Below are 21,565 nucleotides of genomic sequence, written 5' to 3' on the forward strand. Positions count from 1 at the left end.
CATATAAAAGAAATTGATGATGGTGACAGGTGAATTTGTCTGGGAAGGGAATTGCACCTCTGGAGCGTCACTACCCAAAACTACTTTCAGGTGGCACTGTTTACAATGGCTTTCGCTAATTAAACAGAATTAATTTTGAGTGTGTTTATTGTGCACAGGAGCCACCTAAAAATAATGCCATCTGAGAAAAGAGCCTGACTATAATCATGGTTGTGGGAAATTTGACTCCCTGCAGGTTCAACATGCAAGAACAGAACGTGGAATGTAGCACAGAATTTGGAATCTTGAGAACTTTCAGGGGGAGTATTAAGGAAGAATACTACGAAACGTATGAAGCCTCTACTCCTGCAATCTGGCATCATCACAAAATGGCCCACAGCAGTATTTCATGTACATATGTACGTACGCACGCACGTACGCACGCACACGCACACACTGCTTCTGATCTCACTGTTTTCTTTAGTGCTGACATTATCAAAACCAGCACTGCACTTTAAAAATCACAGGACTTAGACTGGGCTGCTAAGAACAGCCTGCTTTAGCTAGCGAATTTTTAGGGGAAATATTTAAATTTTATTTCTTTATAAAATTATTTATATACACCACACTGTATTGTAAAAATAGTAGGCCCTTGGCCAGGGTCTTGTTAGTCTGTTAGAAACATCTACATCAAAATGGCCTTGATCTCACTTTTCAGGAAACAAATCAAATCAGGTGAGAGCAAGTCCAAATATCTGTCACTGTTCTGTAACCTTTCTGCAGGCCACCTGAATAGAGCTTGCAGGCCACCATCCGAAAACCTTTGTTCATCAGAGCTCTGTTGATGTGCAGCCCTTTCACTTCTCCATTGTTATGTAAGGAGGAAAATTGGACTAATCTTTACTGGAAACCATGCAGCATGCAGAAGAGGAGAGAATTATTACTAAATTCCCCAAACTGCAGAGATAATATCTTTCTAGACAACAAAAAGACATCCTCTGATCAACTTGCTTTCATCCATGAGCCTGATGGATGCTGCTAAAGGCTTAGCGTAAAGCTTTTTGAAATGTCCATGGAGGTTCGTCCACACAGCAGGCAGTAACTGACGCAATTATAAACACATTAGCTGGTAAAGATAAGCTCTATAAAAAGACCAGCTTGCTGAGTAGCAAGGGCCACACTGGAAATTTGCCGTGAGCCGTGGGCTACATCCAGTTTTCAGATTTTATTTGTGTGGAATGTGAATGGTGGTCATAAATCTTGCAGCAGAAGAGCCACTTAAAATTGTGGGGTTCTTGGTCCCAGACTGCTTAGTGGGCATATTACATGAAAATTTCCACAGAAGTGTAGATGTCTGTTGCACGTTAAAGATGAACAAATTTCACTGTGGCATAAGCACTCTTGAATGGCTCAAGTAATGTAAATGGTGGAGTTAAACGGAACAGAATGCAACAGCAGAGCCTGTGACAATTCTGTTAGAGCATACATGCAGGCCACTTACATGCCACTTCACATCAGTAGTAATTGACCAACCATATTAGTGCAGTTGAGGAAAGCAGCAATTCAACTACAGCTTATCAGTGTGGTTCCATACACACCTATTTAGGAGATATCTCCATTGCATTCAGAGAAACCTACTTCCAGGTGAGTCTAAATGGATGTTAACTAAGCCCAGTGGCCCTTCACAGCAGTAGTGATGAGCAACCTTCTTCCTTATGCACCTGCCCATATACTGAAGCCATCATCAGGGACCAGGGACAAGGTGCTTCTGCTCTCTGAAAATTCTTGGCAACCAATCCTATGTCTTCATGGTGCCAGGTAAAGATAAATTCCATCAAATTGCAATCTAAATTGGCTTTATTCTGCCTCTGTGATATTCTCATGTGTTTTAATCGTGCCTCTGCTATCTTAATATGTTTGGTATGTTGTTTTGATAGGATTTAATTACTCTTATAGATTGTTCGCTGCCCTGAGAGTATAATGCTGAAGGGCACAGCAGACATATTAAAGAAAGTAAAAAATATGTAAATCTTCAGAGAGAGAAAAATCCTGTGCTAAATTTTGTATCCAGAGGAGCAGAATGCTACAACCTCTTCATATGGGTGTACATATGTAAGTTCAACAAATATGCACATAGTTGCTTCTTCGTGTAATTTAATCTTCTTGTGCTGGTCATTAGCAGCAAAGAAATCTGCAATTCACTGAAGCCCTGCCACTTGCTCATTCAAATCCTACTCATCTGAAGTTTCATTAGGCACTGCCCACATACTTTCATTCAAGCCTATTTACACAGTCATAAAATCTAAAAAAAAATAAGCTTTTTTTTTAAAGAAAAAATGAATTCTAGGTCCAGTACCAAATTCTGTGCATGCGCTGAAGCATGGAATAAACAGCAACCTCTCCCATAGCAAATCTCATGTCTAAAAGCATTGTGGGAGAAATGATCATACTCAAATCTACTGGAGCATTGGTTATCCCATGAATTTGAGAGTGGCGAACAGATGGAATGTACAGTTCCCTCCCACATGAAGTCATGGGAGTGATTTGTGGGACCAACCTAGAGTAGACTTCTCTTAGCTGGTGTCCTTTAGGTATTTAAACTACAACTCCCATCAACCCCTATCTTCATGGCCAAGAATGGTGGGAGACTGCAGGCAGGTTAAGACCAAGGCATGCGAACATGACAAATAACATCTGGTGGGTTCCAAGTTGGAGAAGAATGAGTTAATGGAGGTCCTGTGAATTTAATATATATTCATTTATTCAAACAATTTATATATCCCTTAATGGCAATAGTCTCTAAGTGGCTTACAAAGATGCAATGCAAGAAATAAAAATCAGTTAGAATTATAAAATCAGACGTCAATAAAAAAGCCTGCTTGGATGATGATGATTTAAAAACTATTAGGCTCTGGAAGTTAAGCAGAGAGGGGCCTGTTTGACCTCAACTGGAAGGCAGTTCCATAAAATAGAGCCCACATTACTAAATGCGTGGCTACCAGTCATGTACCTGAGCCACGGGAACAACTAACACAGAGTCACCTGAAGTCCTCAGTGATCAGGCAGGGATATAAGGGATTTAACAACTTATGAGAGACTTAACAGAAAAAGCATTTTCATTCCCTTCCCCTATATCCATATGCCAATAAAATATGTCTCTTTATTCTCTCTGGAATTAATTTTTAGATCCCATATAAGATATGTTAACATATAATTTAACATTTCCCTAATTCAATTTTAATAACAGGGCACAATCAGCTACTTTACTGAGGGGCTTTGGAATGCCTCAGGGCTCAGAGATCACTGGATAGAAGGCCCTAAATTAAGAAGTACAGCTGAAAAAGTGGCACATTTTCGGCAATAAATCTAAAGCGCTGTCACAAATTGATCTTTCAATAAGAGGCATTTAAGAGCAAATTGATAAGCTAGACAGCAATAAGTCACACAGAACAGATGGTATTCACTCAAAAGTACCAGAGATCAGAACAATGAAATTACAAAAACTGCTAACTGTATAAAATCAGTTTATGTGGCAGAGGTACAGAAGGCAGCCATTGTAATGCTGCATTCTATGTGTGTATGTGTGTGTCTTAAAGGCTATAAAGTTGTTTGTGGAACTGTAGGACAGTGAGTCACTTTAGTCCCAGAAAAATCAGTGAAAATTGTAGTAGTCAGAAGAGAATTGGTATAGTCCACCCATGGGATGACCTTATAGAGCAGCCACATTAAAAACAGCTCCTGCTAAAAGCACATTTAAGATAAAGGCTCAAGATATGCCTTAGGCGAGCACTAAGGCCTGTAAAAATACACAGGGACCAGGATTCAGGCTGACAACAGGGTCAGGATAGAAACAGACACAGGACCATTTGTCAAAGGGAACACCAACCAAGTGCTGAATAGGATATGGGCCCAGAGAGGAACTTAAGCCAGCACTCAGGCTCCAAGAGATAAAAGACTCAAGAAGAAACTAAGACACATTTGACAAGATGGGAATCACTGGAAGACTCCTCAAATGCCCAGGTGAGCACCAAAGCTTTTGAGCAGCTCCAAAGAAAAATGGTTTTCAAGGAAGGGCAAGTAGGAATATCCTTCAAGGCACAGCTTCCTGGAGCTAGATAAGGTCAAGACAGGAGAAGGAAGACAGCACATGAAAAGATGAAGAACTGAGGGCAGGAGAAATAATCTAGATCCATGGACAATAATAGCAAGAGATGTGTGCAGTGTCTGTCTGTCTTAGTGAATCAGGCTATATTCTGGGATAGCCAAGCATAAATGGAAGTTCTCCAGGACTGAGCTTTGGACCTGGAAACACCATGGATCCTCTGGAATCTCCCCATGTTATTACCCAACTCCTAATACTTCCTCATCACTGCCCTTCTCCCTTGTCTTCTTCCCTCCCGGACAAACCATTTTTCCAGGCTGAGAGAGGGCAGCTTACCGGTAGCTAAGCAACTACCAATGACAAATGGTTAGATCAGCTGCTTGACCACTATGGGGTAAATATCCTGCTTACTAATGTGATGGCCCTGTGGATGTTGCTGTACTCAAGACAGGCAAGATGACCACCTCAAAATATTATGACCCGGGACACGGCCTGGAACATGGCAATAAGAAACAGCAACATGGGCAGCAGGATAAATTCTAGGGAAGAGACATTGTGCCTATCTCTGTCACTACAGCTTCTTAGTGAAGAACCTTCTGGACTGACTCCTCCCAGGGTGGCCATTGGTTCCTCCTGGACAGGAAAGAGTGTAAGAGAGCTTCCTGTTTCAGTGCAACTTTGCTCTGGTGTGTTATGAGTTTCTGGCTTTCAGTCCTGCCTTCTGGTTTGCCCTCTCTCATCCCAATTGCTCTTCAGTCTGGACTCCCAGTTCTTGACTCGCTCCAAATGTCTGCCCACGGCCCAGCCCTGACAGCAGGATGACCACCTACTCTATGTCTAGTCATGTCACAAACTGTGACACTCACCTGGCAAGTGAGGGGAACATATTTCTAGCATTGCAGGCATTGTAAATGATGCTGTAGGATGATAAGGATAGACTGAATGGAACGATTTTACAGAAAAACCAAAATGACTTGGCAGTGAAATGCCAAATGAAATTCAGTGCAATGAGTGCAAAGTAATGCTCACTGGAAACGACTATTTAATGTAAGCATAGAATATCGAGCTCTAAATCACCACTCAGAAAACAGATTTTGGAGTCATTTTTCATTGATAAAATAAACAATGCACCACTGTAGCTATGAAGGTAAGCCAAGAGGTTAGAAACTATTAGGAGAAAAGAAAATGGATGGGGAGAGAACAACACAAGAAAAGGCTAACAATGCCCATATCAAAAATCATTGCTGCTGTGTGCACAACTTGATTCCATGAGCTGTTCTATTATATCACACACAAAAAGAAGACAGAATAGAGCTGGAGGGGAGCAAACTGTTGAGAACAGGGAACAAAAAATATCAGTGCCAAGGATAATTTCCATTATGAGGAAATCCCTTAAAGTCTTAACAGTACTTGTCCTTTGAGGGATGGCATCACGGATGAAAGTAAGACTATGGATCATCCGCAAGGAAAGGGCAGTAAAAGTGAATGAGGAACTTGATTTTTTGTCTGGTTTCTATGATGGTATCTTGCACAGATGGAGATCCATCCCATCATTAGATTTCCCAAGAAAACAAGTAGGGAGCAACTCAATGAAATCAACCACTACCAGCTTTCATGAAAAATTGTTTTTATGTAATGCACTGTTAATCTATAAAACTCTTGTTCACAGGATTTGTGGAGGCTTTTAGAATAACAGAAGAAAAAGATGAAACAGATGAAAAATAAAAATAAAGGACTCCCTTTATTTGTGCCAAAGTGATCATCAAAGCTTTAGAGTATCTCCAAAGATAAAACTTCCAGAGTAGGAATATCATTCAAGGGCTAGATAAGATCCAGACAGGAGAAGCAGAACAAGTGCATGACAAGAAGATTGTTGGCTGCTACCATGACAGTAAGAGTATACAAACTCCCCACTCCCTTAAACCTCAAGCTCTTTCCTGCATTCCGTCTAGTCTCTGTCAGTCACAGGACACTGGATTGAATTAATCATTGGTCTTACTCAACGTGGAATTCTTAACTGATGGGTTCTGTAGGAAACAGGCACTGTGAGGAAGGGTAAGTCAAGACGCCCCGCTGATAACGGTAGTAACCCACAGGTTAGCAAGAAGAGTCATCACAAGCTAGCCAAAATCAGTAAGTCATGGCTCAGTTATTTCCTAACCAGAGGCTACTAAGGTATAGTTTAGGGCTGGGGTTGTTGGGCATTGTGGTCTAAAATATCTGGAGGACACCAGATTGGTGAAGGCTGTTTTAGAGTCAGTGGTCAGCACTCACCTAATCCCAATGTATTTATCACCCTTCCTAGGCTTTTAAAACATCTTTGCTAATGCTGTTACAAAATTATTTCAAGTAAGAATAATTTGTTTTTTTCTTACATGCTCTTAATTTTGGACACAGTATGAGCGAACACCAACAAGTACATTTAATGGCTTTCTTCCCACCTTCCCTTATCTCTGTGAATGAGAAATACTCTGCTCGAGAATGGACTAATTACATATCAGATTGACCATAACAGTGTCTCTTCTCTTGTGCTCGAAACTATTATTGGGCTGTATCTCCTGGGAGGGAGGGAAGGTCTGAGATGAGGTAAATTTATGGAGGGCAAGCCCATCAACAGCTCCTAGCCATGATGGCTAAGCTCTACCTCCACTCTCAGATGCAGCATGCTTTTGAATAACAGCTGCTGAGAATTGCAGGTGGTCAGAGAAGCTTGTAGGCTTTCCACAGGCTTCTGGTTGGCCACTGTGAGAACAAGATGCTAGGCTAGAGAAGCCACTGGCCTGATCCAGCAGGCTCCTCTTATGTTCTTTCAAGTGTTTCAGCTCAGCTGCCCTCATTCCTTGCTCAATACTGTCAACCATCACAGCCTCCTTACTGTCAGGGAAGTGGTTCAATTTGAACTGTCAGCTTACAGCAGCAATACAGACAACAATAAAGACAGAAACAAGTGATATCTCCTTTCCTTTATGAGAGAATTTGGTGGGGGTGGCATTTCAGCCCCATTTTCTCCACTACAGTTTCCATTTCTCAGCCACTGATCTCTACCCAAGTCCATAAAATTATTTGGATACCAGCATAACAAAAATAACTTACGAACAGGATTCCATCTTCTGTTTCTATGCCACTTGGGTAATATTACTGCTTAGGCAGAAATTGCTATAGCATCACTGAAATACCATCTAGCATGTCTACTAGGATTCTGAAATACTGTACAATACAGTGGTACCTCGGGTTAAGAACTTAATTCATTCTGGAGGTCCGTACTTAACCTGAAACTGTTCTTAACCTGAAGCACCACTTTAGCTAATGGGGCCTCCCGCTGCTGCCGCACCACTGGAGCACGATTTCTGTTCTCATCCTGAAGCAAAGTTCGTAACCTGAAGCACTATTTCTGGGTTAGCGGAGTCTGTAACCTGAAGCGTATGTAACCTGAAGTGTATGTAACCCGAGGTACCACTGTATTATAGACAGGAAATTTTAGGGCAGTGGTGGCGCCGGGGGGGGGGGGAGGATCCTGCATCTAAAGCCAATTACACTGAATTCCATTGGTAAAATTGAATTATTCAATTGCTGGGACTTGGCCAGGCCAAAGGATGTAGCTCTCCTTTGAGAATGTTTTGAAGTGATTAGGAGTAGCTCCTTTAATTGACAGAAGTTTTTGGATCAAGCTGTATGTTATTTGTTCATTGCAGTTGGCACTGTTAAGAGGGGAAGGCCTAGGGAGCCGAGACTTGTAAGAGGGTAAGCGAGAAAGTGGGCAGGAAAACACAGCCAGGCTGCCAGCTGGGGAATTTGGGGGGGGGGGAGAGAGAGAGAGAGACTATATTGTGTTTTAACTCTCAATCAGGTAAGGGAACAAAGAAGGGAGAATATAAAATTAAATGTTCAGCTAGGGAAAATTCAGCACAGATTAACAGTTAACATAGATTTACACTCAGTGAAGGTCTGGACCCAGCAACCAAAACAGTCATTTATCGAGAGCACAGATTATTAAGTCTATGAAATGAGAAGGATTTGGTTTATCTTACAAGGCAAGTCACTTGTTCTAAGAAATGTGAAGGATCTACTTTATGTTACAAGATGAGCCATTTTCTAAAGCAGAGATGAGGAATCTGTGGTCCAGCTCCCACCATCCCTGATTTTTGGCTGTGCTGTGGATGATGGGAGTTGGGAGCCCAACAACATCCAAAAGGCCACAGGTTCCCTGTTCTAAAGCAATGGCCCACATGGTGGGAAGCTATATCCCACTTGGGAAGGTGCCCAGTTTGCAGCTCTAGGGCAACACAGGTTTGGCTTTCCCCTACCTCGACACAGCTGGCCTCCTATTCCAGTGGAATCTTATGCAATGGAGCAGAGGGGCAAGAAAAGCAGGTGGACAGACTGCTGTGACAACCAGATAGGAGTGCCGAATGGCTTCATGCCTTGAAGCATCTATTGTTATTATTAGCAGTAGCATAGAATAATAGAATTCATGGAATCATAGAGTTGGAAGGGTCCCAAGGGCCATCTAGTCTGGCCACTGCAGTGCAGGAATCACAACTAAAGAATCCCTGACAGATTCCTTGTAGTAGCAGTATTTATAGGCAACTTCTGGTTTAGGTTTGTCTGAATGATGTGCGATTGCACATGCATGCACAGTGCCGTACTCAGAAGTAGCCCCCAAACATCATAAAGACATCATGAAAGGGGGTGGAACGGGGCAGAGTTGGGCATGAATATTGCCTGTATTAGACTTCTTAGTTATTTGTTATGCAAAAGGTCTCAAAGCAACTAACAACACATTTCGAAACCTAAACATAGATTCATTATAGCACCACACACACACACACTCTAGCAACCATTCATTAAAATATATACTACCTCTCCCCACAACACCCCTCCCTCCCCAAAGGTCTGCCATTTTCCCACAGGGTCTCCCCCATGCTGCCCTGGGAGCCAAGCTACATAAACAGAGAAAGCCCAGTTACTTACTTTCATTATCGCCACCAGGAGGGTGATAGAAAGACAAGCCCAGGGAGATTATGGCTGCAATTTCCAAGATGATTAACGTGACATCCTGAAGTGCTTCCCAGACTAATTGCAGGAAAGTTTTGGCCTTTTTGGGTGGGATGAAGTTCTGGCCAAATGCTTGTCTTCTTTTTTCCAGATCCGCGGGGTTCCCAGAGAGGCCTGCAAGAAAGAGGGTGTGTGGAAGAGAGAGCAAATTAAAGGGGAGTATCAAAAAGCATGATTACTTTGAACCCACTCTTTATGCCCACTTTCCTTCGTCTTCCACAGTACTTTATGTATATTACAAAGTACTTCCCACCCTGTGAACAGTAAAGCTCTCCTGAGGTAGATGTTGTTTGCAAATAAATATTGCAAACATGAAGTTGCTATGTCAAAGAGAATGAATGAGAGGTGGAGAACCACTTGCAGCCCAAGGGCAGGATTCCCTTCTGGAGGACACAAGCCAGCAGTGGGCGGAGCCAGAGGCAAAAGTGGGTGGAGCAACAAATGTAAATGTTACCTTTTTATCATAGGTGAGTTTGCACTCACATACTCCTCTCTATCCTCCATCCAGACTGTGCAACACTACTTTATTTAACAAAATTAACACATCACTTGGCTTAATAAAACCTCTAAGCTGCTTACAAGAAATATAAACCTTATCACAGCAAAGAACAGTTAAAAACAAGTACTGAAAAATATTTAAGAGATAATTAAAATTAACAGTAGAAGATAAACACGTGTCAACATCTATATATCGGGATAGGCTTGCCTAAACAAAAATGTTTTGAGCAGGTGCAGAAAAGAGTACAATGAAGGCATCTGGATGATCAACAGGCAGGGAGTTCCGAAGTGCTACCACCCTAGAAGATTGATTTCTAACAGCTGCAAAGTTCAAGGACACATTCCAGCCAGGCAAAAACTTTCAGGGAGCAAAGCAGGGCCAATCAGGGGTCTGGCCTAGGCAGAATTCTGAGGGTCATACAAAGGCCCCTAGACATTTCATCTCCCACCCCTGCTCTAGACATGTTACAGCCTTGGAGAACTTTGGCATCCTAATAATAGAATACTTTGTATTTATTATCACACAGGCATGGAATCAAATATTTTCTGTGAAAATCCAGAGTACCTCCACACACATCCCCTCATCTGCTCACTTTAACTGACAGTGTACTTAACACACCCACCCACATCCAAAAAGAAAAAGACAGCTGCACAGATTGGTAGTGATCGCTACACCTGTCTTTTGGGTGTCTTTCTTACAGCTGTTTAAAACCACATCCTGCTCCACAGCCGCTTAAGTTCAGGAGAGGGAGAGGAAGATCTACATTTTTTAAAGAAAACTTTGTGCAGAATAAATCAGGAATAGGAGGATTAGTAATTAGGCAAGGGCAAAAAAGAAAATTACTCTGCATAATTCAAGTTAATCGCATAATTGGGATTTTTGAAATGTTAAGTGTACAGAATCCCATTTTAAATGCAAGACAACCAGGGTCCACTTCCCAGATAACAATGTGCATTCAGCTGATCAAAGCAGCAACATAGGAAGGGGCTTAGCTATTGTCTCGCTTGTGGCAAGTATCCAAAAGATGTTGACCACACAGGTCAACAACCCATCCATCCCGCATTAGGATTTTCATCATAGAAGTTATTTTCACATGCATTCTAGGAACAGAAATGTCTGCAAAATAAGAAGAGGCCTTGAAACCCATTCCCACCCATCAGATTGTATTATTTTGCCCAAGCTCTTGCTACTCCTCAGAAACAAAGGAGGAAAGCCAGTTGAGGCTGCACGGCAGCTCTCACTTGAAGAGAGCAAGGTGTCAAGGATGCCGGTGTTCCCACCACCCACCCACCCACCCATAGATTTTCCTGAAGCCTAGATAGTGGGGCGTGAAATACCAAACAGGAGCAGAAGGAGCCCTGTGATCTTGCATGACTAGCTTTGCTCAAATATCAGGTCGGAGGGTTCACTCTGCAATCTACCAGGGTGATCTGGGGAAAGGTGGCATGCCAGCAAGTGATGTGAACTCATTTCACAGTTGCCAATTCTGAGGCAGGCTATTGGGTGTGTGTGTGTGGGGAGACATTCTTGGCACACAATAGAAGGAAGAGGAATTCAAGAATGGATGGGAAGACTCTCATCTCTTCTCCACTTCAAGTCTATGACCATGTTGGTCAAACACCCCATCTTATGACTTCTTAAGTATCTGGCTCCTGCTACCTTTTACATGGACCAGCTAATTAGAAATTAAACCTGAGCTGACTATGCATTGACCAGTCTCTCTGCTGCAGGGCTGCAAAGATCTGCCCAGTGGCTCTCTGGTTGCCCAGTCCCAGGCACGCAGGAGGGCAGAGCCGGCTGGCCACCTCAGCATCTCACTGGCTCAGTTGCCCCCAAACTTGAGGCACAGAGCCACCCACAGCAGAAGAGCCCACTATGGTGCTCCGACAGATGGGCAGAACTCAACTCTTGGGCCCCGGACTATCGGCCTGGCACCCCTGAGAGCCCAGCGCCCGGGTTTCCCACACTCCTAGCACCTATGGGTAAGACGGCCCTGCTCTGCTGCAACTGGGGATAGGAACAGCAGTGTTTCCTGCTGGAGGACTGGGTTTCCTGAATTAGCTGGGTGGGTGGGATGGAGTAGACAGCCCCTGAGATCTCTTTCAGCTCTATGATGCTATGATGACAGCTGCCCAGTGCTGTGCCACTGCCTCAGCTTTAGGGGTTAAAAGGAATCACAAGGCTGTTGGGGGCATTGTATAGATACAACAAGTGTGGAGGGATTTTTCCATTTGAAGAGGCTCATTTTGCTATTTTTAAACCGAGAAGTGACCTGATAATGCGTTTCTTTTCACAAGTGCCTACTATATTTCAAAATAAAATATTCTTTCTGACACATTATTTCTCTCTCTCTCTCTCTCTGACACACACACACACACACACACACAGTCAGCTTACACATTTATTTCTGGATCAAACTGGACACACTAATAAATATATCCTTGAATATATTAATATATATTCTTTTTTTGTTATTATTATGAAATGAACAGCACCTGTGCCGCTGTCCCCCTCCTAGATTGGAATTCTGGGCTGCAGATTCCCTCCCCTTCCCCACAAGCTTTTCACACATCAGTGGGACTTTCAAATCCCCAAAATAATTCATGCCCTGGAAGCACAGATACCAAACAATCCGTACTGCGGGGGGTGGGGGAAATGAACCCCACTGCTGGAGCTAAGCACCTTATAATAATAATTTTTATTACCATAGAGCCTAACATGAAACATCCAATTCGTTTTATGACTAAAGGTGTTTACCAGCGTAGTTATAGCAGATATGAACCAAGTGGCAAAACTGCCTCAATTTATATTGCAAAGAGACAGGATTTTCCTTGGGAGAATGGAATTTATGAAGGAAATGGGATAACATGGCCATGCAACAGCTGCAGAGAGGTTGAATACAATATTTTCATTTTCATCCCATGCTTCCTTCAAGATCTCAGGTTGGTGTACATGACCCTCTTCCATCCCTACTTTATTCTCACAACTCTGTGAGGCTGAAAGATGGTGACTGTCCCCAGATCAGCACTGGGGGTGAGTCAGAATTCGAACTCTGCTTCCCCTGGTTCTAGTCCAACACATGAACCACTATGCCATGCTGGCTTTCCTTCAATGATGTCATCAAGTAGGCTAAATCCAATGAATGACCACGCATGACTAGGTGGATGTGATGCTTCAATACAGCAAATGACCAAGTTTAAATAGTAAAGCCTTGGCAGAGAGAGATTGAGCACATCTTCATTGCTTGCCCGTAGCTCTAACCATGAAGCCCTCTGTGGCCTAGAACTATGAAGACTCCTTCTCCCAGGGACTATCACTCTGGCTTTTAAGGTCTTCTCAAATGTAATAGTTGCCAAAATGTCCGACTGCCACTTAAGGCGCTCAGAGTCTTGGCAGCTCCCACAATGCTTTGCTTGGGCAGGAAAGAACAGAATAATGTCCCTGCGTGGCAACAATCTGGCTGGCGCTTTCTTTGACATATGGGATGCTGCTAGGGGTTCCCAGCAGGCACATAAGCTCCGGAAAACTTGCCACGCTGTCTGACTGGTGACTTACACCTCTCCCTGCGGACGAAGGGGCAGGAAATGGAAAGAAGAAACTTGAGCTTACTGGAGTCTGCTGGCTTAAACAAATGTCCAGAGTGAAGAGAGAAATCAATGTTGCTTTTATCCAAAAGCAAGCAGATCAGAACAGCTGGAAAACAAGGAAGTGCAGCTCCAAGAGAGGAAAGCGGGGAGATCAGGGAGCAGCCAATGCAAGCTGCTTCATCCTCCTAGCTTTGGGAGAGAAGAAAGGATACCCGTCCCTACATTTCCCGAGCCAATTTTTTGTAGAGCTAGGACCTCTGGCTGGACCAGAAATGAGACCTGAGTGGACTTTCAAAGATTTCCAGAGATCAGTGGCTGACTGGGAATGTTCAAGGAAAGTTAAGCCTTCACGGTCAGTCGACTCTTTGTCATGAACTGGCTGGATCAGAGGACCCCAAGGGAACCCCCAAGTGAAGAAGTCTCATAGCCAGGTGAATGGTAGGGGGATGACAATGAGTGGTCAGAGGGAGAGGTGGGGGCAGACTGGGAGGATGAGGAGGTGTTGGGAACTGAAGAGGCAACAGGGTTTAGTGAGCAGGAAGAGGCTATGGCAGAGCGTGGTTTGGACTCAGAGGAAGGAGAGGAAGAGGGCCAGGAGACAAAAATGAAGCGGACTGATGAAGAATCAAGAAGTCTCCCCCTCCTGCTGTGACCAGCTCCCCTTCTCCCTGGTCTACAAGAACGTGCAGAGAAATGGAAGAGGGTGGAACAACAGGAGACAGAACAACAGAACACTAGCATTCTAGGGAAGGAACCAGGTGAGGAGCCTTAAGACAGCTGTGGGAAGGTGGGGACCTTCAGTCCCCACAACTGCCTCATTGGGGCAAGACCTACCGGAAAGAGTTGCTGGGATCACTAGAACTGCACTGTTTTGGTTTCTTTGAATGAAGCATTAACTTCACTGATACCAGCAGGGGCGTAGCCAGGATTTATGTTAGGGGGAGCAGGCTTCATATTAGGGGGGGCAGAACCTCAGAAAGTTAAGTATTTTTATGGATTTACTTGATTGGGGGGGCAGCTGCCCCCCTGCCCTCCTGGCTATGCCCATGGACACTGGTGTTTTTTATTGCTGACCTACTCCTGACTCCAACTCCTGAAATTCTGGGGAAAGATTCCAGAGAGGCTACCATTTCTTCGCCTCCAAACTCCACCTTTGCATGCAATTTAATGAGCATTACTCCAAGGTGGATTGCCTTCCCCAATGGGGCACCCTTCGTATATTTGGAACTACAACTCTCATCATCCCTGATCATTGACAATGCCAGCTGGAGCTAATGGGAGTTGTAGTCCAAGCCATTTGGCATGCACTGGGCATGGAGAAGCTTGGTGTATACCTTAACATTTACTTATACACTATTTTATGTACAGGAGTACATTCCTCTACAAGATGAGGTGTGCTTAGTGAAGAACCGTGGACTATTCTGCAAGCTCTCTCCTTTGTTCTGCTTTCCAGAAAAGAAATAGGCAGAGGCAGCTTGAGAAGAGACAGAGGGCTCAACTCTGGTAACATAACAAGGAGTTCTCACCTTGCTTAAACTCTTCCCCAAGTGAGAACAAAAGCAATATAAGGGTGTGCTACTCAAATAACTTTGTACAAACACAACCCTGAGATTGTGTTCTTTAAGTACCGGTAATTACTCCAATATAACAGCTTCATTCTTGGGAGCGATTTCTTGCAACAGATTCCCATTGGAGGAATTGCACACGGATGTGGAAATCTATGTGGATTTTACTACAAAGGCCTTGGAGCAGGTCCCTATCACCTCCTGTTCAGCACCCACTCTTGGGAAACACATGTTAATGTTTAATGTATGCTCACAGTACACAGAGGCAGCTAGTCCCTGTCACTGTCCATGCAACTCCATTCAAACTACCCCCCCACCCGTTCTAATTCCAGGTCCCTCGTCTTGTATTTTCCAAATCCACACCAGGCAGAGCAGAGGCTGAAGACAAACCCACCCCTTACAGCCACCCTCCCCCAAAGTAAGTGAAATACAATTCACCATAAAAAGCTCATTCCTGGTTTTCTCTAAAGGAGGACAGGAGGCCCACTGGACCAGACTGGATGTGTCTCCATTGAAGTGGGCAAGCTCCATGCTCTGGGTCACTTTGCCTCAAATCAACCTGTCATTCTCCAAAGTAGGCTGGGGACTGATGGTGATGGGTGCCACTGTGGGCCTGGCTTCCCAGCAGCAGTCTTGCCACCATGTCCCAGGATGTTGAAGGGGCAGGCCAGGAGTGAGGCTGGGGTAGTTCAAGCACACCAGAACAGCCAATCTGGTGCAATGAGCTGCTCTTTCTTGGGTATGCTATAGCTGGTCTTATTGACAACACATTTTTCTCCCAGCTACAGTACTCGGTCCTCCCCAGGCTCCTGTATTTCATGCATGCTGCCTTTCTTCTACTGTGTCTGCAAATTATTGGGTTGTTTGGTTGGAGTGTGCTTGTCTGACACCCTCCTCAATCAAGTTCTGGCTTTTGTTTTCTTTTAATCTCTTGCAAGCGCCCTGCATCCACAAAGCCACCAGCTGTTTGGGTGCACAACTGTGCAACCAGCTACTAAGAGGAAAACAAATAAACTGTACACTGTGTGAAAATGGGGCTTCACTGACTGTAGCTGTATAAAAAGTACAGTGGATAAAATAACGACAACAACCAAGCCTTGTGAAGAACGGTTGAAGGAGCTGGGTATGTTTAGCCTGGATAAGAGGCAAATGAGGGGAGATACGATAGCCATCTTCAAATATCTCAAAGGCTGTTACACGGAAGAGGGAACAAGCTTGTTTTCTTCTGCTCTGGAGGGAAGGACTCAAATCAATGCCTTCAAGTTTTAAGAAAGGAGATTCTGACTATGGAAAAACTTGGTGACAGTAAGAACTGTTCGACAGTGGAACAGTCTCCCTCAGGAAGTTGTGGACTCTCCTTCCTTGGAGGTTTTAAAGCAGAAGTTGGACGGTCATCTGTCATGGTCATGGATGCTTTAGCTGAGATTCCTGCATCTTTAAAAAACAACAACCCAGTAGTAAAATAAATTAAAGCGAATTACAGTTAAGAGAATATATGTATTGGGGTCAAAGGCCAGGACAAAGAGGTGAGTCTTCAGCATACAATGAAAACAACATTAAGAAGGTGGCAGATGCACTTCTGTATGGGGAAGGAATTCCACAGCTTAGGAGTTGCCACAGAGAAAGCCCTATGAGCCTGAAATTTACAGAGAGAAAACATTTCGTTTGGTGTTGCTTATGGGTAACATCATGTGAACTACACAGCTTAAATGAGAACACAAACACAAAGTAAACTCCAGAGTGGATAAGCCTTAACACCAATACATACAGTTGTAATATATAACCTTAGAAACAAGCCCATCACAGTTACTAGTCAGCAGTTTTATTTTATTAGCCTGCTAAGGTGAGCAGCCTCTTCCTGTGCAGCTAGCATGGAAATGTAAGCTCCAAGCCACTTAGCAAGTTAGTTGCAGTTTTTATACTGCCTTCTGCCCAGCATGCTGGCAGAAAACAAATGGAGCTGTGTTTTTCCATGCTGGCCAGAAGCCTCTTCCTCTGTGGTCAGCATGGAAACTAAGAAGGCTAGCAGAAGAGGGAAGGAGCCATCCGCCTCTCCGCTGTCAGCACACTCACTTGCCTACACGGAACTTTTTGTTACCCATGCCAACCGGGCAAGTTAGATGTAATATATGCAGTGGTTTGTGGACTAACACCTGGGAAATTGCGGTTCTAGTCCCCCCTTGTCCACGAAGCTCACTAGGTGATCTTGGGCTGCTCACTGTTTCTCAGCCTAATCTGCCTCACAGGGTTGTTGTGAAGATGAAAATGGGGAAGGGGAGAACCATGAATCCCTTAGAGGAAAGGTGGGATAGAACTGCAAATATTAAATAAACACCGCCTGCCAGTTCAGGGTACCTCATGTGAGAGACCCTAATAGCAAAGGACTCATGCTGACAATGGCAGTACAACCACCAGCTGCAGTGGCAGAAAGAGAAAGAACATTGAAATTTAGCTCTTATTTACTGTGTGAGTGCATGCACACACATTTGTGTAGTTACTGAAATGTCCAAGTTAGCTACCCTAATTTCAGGCTATAGGTGTATAGGAAGACATTAGTGCAGGGTAGCCAATGGGTCTTAAACCCTCGGTAAGTTAAGGACTTCCCCTGCATGTGAAGACAGGCTCTGGCAGATTGAGCGGACGAGATCAATAGTGGGTCTAATGGTCAATAAGGCTGTTTCTGCATGTGCTGTAGAGGGGAGTGAGGGGCAGATGGGGATGGTCAACCTGGGATGGTAGCCCATTTGGGAGAAGGAAAGCTCTCATCCTAAATCTCTGTTGCCTTGCAGGATATCTTTGGGAGAAGAAATGGCTGAGAAGTAAACCCTACACAAATCTGGATGGTCCCCAAGATGGTTGGATGGTGCCTTGTACGCCTCCTTCCAGCAACTCCTGCAGCCAAGCTGGTTCCAATATATTGCTCTGAGGCTGAGAGGGGAGTCTTGTTGTCTGGGCAGCCCAGGACCTCTGTACACACTGCCTTGGCTAATGCAACAGTCTGACTCCACCCCCCCCCCCAAGGCACACTCCATTGCCTCTTGAGACAGACAGATGCCAACAAGCGCAGAGGCAGCCTTAAAGTGGAGATTTAGAAAACTCAGTTGTGATGCTTTTGGAAATTTCATCCTGCAGTGCCTCTTCTGACAATAAGGAGAATTTCAGAAGCATTTGCTTTAAAACAAACCACCGTTCCCTGTTATAACTCAGAGAAGCTTTATTTTCGAATTCAGGCTAGTTCACTAACTAGATTTTAAGCCTGTCTGGGTTTCAATTTGCCAAGAAGAAAGGAGAAGTCCTTTCCCTTCTATCCTTTGTCAGCCTTCTTTGGTCAGAAATCACAATTTCCAAAGTCCATGTACTATGTATGTTGATCTCTCAATGGAAACATTGATAAAACAAACATTATCATGAGGAAACTAAAGTTTATTATAAAGACAAAGTGTGTTTGTGGTTTGTGATTTAAAAAGAAGGCTTTATCAGTAGCTAGTCTGGCTCCTATGAGCACGCCTTGAACTCTCTTTTTATCTAGAAAAGGGCAGAAGGAAGTCAACTATAAGTGATAGGAGAGAAGCCTGTGTGCAAGAAATAAATGAAGACTGGGGAGGGGGGCAAAATAGGAAGTTTAAAGGTTATGGGAGGAAGCAAGAGATCTAGAAGAAAACGAATGACTGGTTGTGTATTTCTTTAAGGATAGGGATTTCTTGACACAGTGCATAGCTAAACTTTGAAATTCATTCTCACAAAACATAGCGATGGATGAAGGAGCAGTGGCAATTTCCCACATGCATGACATGGTTTCTAATAATGTAACATTTAAACAAAATGTTTGTAAAATGTAAAAGTCTCAGTACTACTTTGAGAAGGAGGATTAAAAAGTTATATTATTATTATTATTATTATTATTATTATTATTATTATTATTATTATTTTACAGAACAACAACAAAAACTGTGAAGATTCAGAGAAATACCCATGTCCAGCAAGCTCAACAGGGGAAGAGGATGGTTATAACTCAGAGACCCATGTCTCAGCTTCAAAAAGAAAAGTAGCAAAAGAAGGCACACATTATTTTTGTTCTGTGAAAGTATCCAAGTTCAAATTACAAAGGTGACTCAAATTAAGGGGGAGCGCAGGAATATTTAAAGCAAGAGGGATCCTTTAGGAAGCATTCTGCTGGGCACAGAGACCAAAACTCTCTCCATCCCCCAACACAGGGTCTCAGCATACCTTAAAACGAATTCAGTGATCACAGAATGGCCTGAAGATGGCTCTTGAGATGGAAGCAATTCTGAGCCATGAGTTTCTCTGTGATAGTGATAATTAGACAACGCACACTGGGCTACCTTAACCTGAATGGGTTTTCTGGAGACGGGAGATTAATTTGGGTTCTTTTTTGATACAAACTCAAAAGCACGAATGCCAGCTTCAAAAGCTAATACACTGATGAGACTCCCTTTCTTAGATACATCACATTCAATTTGTAGTGCAGGGATGGGGAACATTTCCCTTTCCTCCTGTTGAGAACAACATTACTTGGAGGTAATCTGTCAGGGGCTCCTTGCCAGCAGTGGGTAGAGCCAAATCAAAATATAGGCTTGGCCACCTCTTAATCTTTCTCTTTCTGCCACCACATTTCCCTTTTCTTCCTCACCCATCAGACTGCGAGGGGAGGACCCGATTGCTCTTGCCAGAGTCTGAGCTGTCTGCATGCAGAGGGCTTAGGAAATTAGGCTGAGGGCTGAAGGCTGCTCACCTTTACACTTCTGCAATTAGCTGAGGAGAACCTCAAGCTGCTGAAAATGGCCTTTACGTCAACTAAACACAACTAAATCTGGCACTTGAAATGTTTTGCCTTTGATCCTGAGCACTGCGCTGGTCTCCAAAGGGCTTGTTGCTAAGTAGAGAAGGGCAGATGAAGCAAAACTGGGACTGATGGGAACTGGGCATGCACATTCCTGGCAGCAGGTGCTGCTCTGCTTGGCTGGGATTCAGCAGCACTAGTTGCCCACAGAGTACTCCTATATTTTAATGGAGAAAGACAGATAGTCTCAAGAGACAGCTTGAATCAGCAAAATGGATTCAATAATTTTTTCATTGCTCACAGGAAAGTTTCTGAGCCTGCCATGCAACTCTGCTGAGCTGTGTCCAAATTTGGCATGCAATACTCAAGTTATCCAAACTCTGGGGCTGTGTCCAGAAAGCAGCTTCCCCATGGCAGATTCAATGCTAAAGTCCTACTGCATGAGGGTGTGGCTGGCCTAGTTCCTAGGTAACATGTACATTTTAGGTGCATTGATATTTAAAAGAATCTTGACAGGAAATGCCCAGTGTTTTGCCAGTGCACCTTACTTTAAGACCTATACGGTCAACCCAGTATTTCAGTTGACTTCAGCCTTTTCAGATGTAACATGGGACCACACAGTCTCCACTCCCCAGCTCTTTTGTGAACATAAGAAAACGATCAGAAGCATGTCCTTTAAAACAAACCACAGTTCCCTGTTATATCAAAAACCAAGATGAACTGTGGTTTCAGATCCTGGATTGTGCACAAGATGGATTTTAAACAAACCACTGGCTTATTTATGTAGCAGAATGCCATGGTTTTCCCATTATGTCTGAAGCACGTCTTCATCTGGACAATGGAAAGCATTGTGTAGGAGACTGATCTTAGGGATGGTAAGTCCTGACTCACAACTCGGTATTGTAATCCAACCTAAGGTGGGTCACACCACAACTGTCTCTTTTCAAATGGTTCTTAAGAAAGAGACAAAGAAGGGATGCCAGATGTATGTGGAAAGAGAAGGTGAGAGTAGGAGCGAGAGAGAGGGAGAAATACTACAGAGAAATAAGAAAACACTGAAGAGAGAGCTCAACACAGGGTTTGTTTGTTGGTTTGTTTAAAAATTAGACATATGACCCTTGTTGCTGGTTGAGTTTAAATGTGGGTCCCAAGTCTGAAAAGGTTGGAAACTATCAACAATGGGATTGCTTCGCTCTGGCCTGTAGACTGTTGAAATTCAAGTCAACCTAAATATTTGTTTCCAGCCCACTCTTCACCAAGTTGTACTCTAGGAGGCCCTGGGTTGAGACACTCCACTTTCTCCCATTGTTGTCTACATATTTGCATACAGAATCAAAATGGAAGACAGCATTTTGTGTTTGGTAATTGTTTTTATTCTTTTCAATAAAGTTTGTAAAGGAAAAAATAAAAAGTGGGGAAGCTATGTCTCGGCACCCTAATGGCTGCAAACAGGGCTTAAATTTGAACCAGACAGAGATATCCCAGCTTCACAGTGTATTTTCAGTGCCAGTGTCTATAATGTCTGTCAACAAGAGAGGTGTTGAAGCTTATATCCTTAGCAATAGTAAAGAAATGCCATCAGTGTTATAACTCCTTTTCTGAATGCATTCCCAGCCAGGCATCCACCCTGAAGCCTCAATTTGTAGCAGCTCTGCGGCTGCCAAACCACAGGGAGACTGCATGGGCCTCCCCATCTGATCAGTAGCCTGCTGGGAAGATGTGTGGTGGTGAGAACCATGGAATGAGATATTCATATACCTTCCAGGTGCATGAGAATACATCACAGCAAAGCAGCTCCCACACTGCAAAAGGGGCCTATACCTAATCCAGTTCCTCCCCCTCACCTCCATAGCCTGTAGCCTTCCCTCTCTGCCAATGAATTCTCAAGCAACTCAGGAGGAGTATATTATCTGGATAAATTGAGCAATCTCGCACTTCCACAGGCTTCCACGCAGGTTGCCTACAAATGCACGCTCC

At 43.7% G+C, this 21,565-nt stretch overlaps 1 protein-coding gene across 8 annotated transcripts in view; it reads right to left on the bottom strand.

The window, feature by feature from the left end:
- The window catches only part of ATP2B4 (ATPase plasma membrane Ca2+ transporting 4), a 166,996-nt gene that overhangs the window by 56,437 nt on the left and 88,994 nt on the right, over positions 1 to 21,565 (bottom strand). For all 8 annotated transcript variants that reach the window (XM_079982350.1, XM_079982346.1, XM_079982353.1 and 5 more), the window contains exon 3: positions 9,053 to 9,250. In XM_079982350.1, coding sequence (XP_079838476.1) covers positions 9,053 to 9,250 — 198 coding nt within the window. The remainder of the gene's footprint in view (positions 1 to 9,052; positions 9,251 to 21,565) is intronic.

This window comes from Podarcis cretensis (assembly GCF_951804945.1).
Source record: "Podarcis cretensis genome assembly, chromosome: 6".
In the NCBI taxonomy this organism is placed as follows: Eukaryota; Metazoa; Chordata; class Lepidosauria; order Squamata; family Lacertidae; genus Podarcis; species Podarcis cretensis.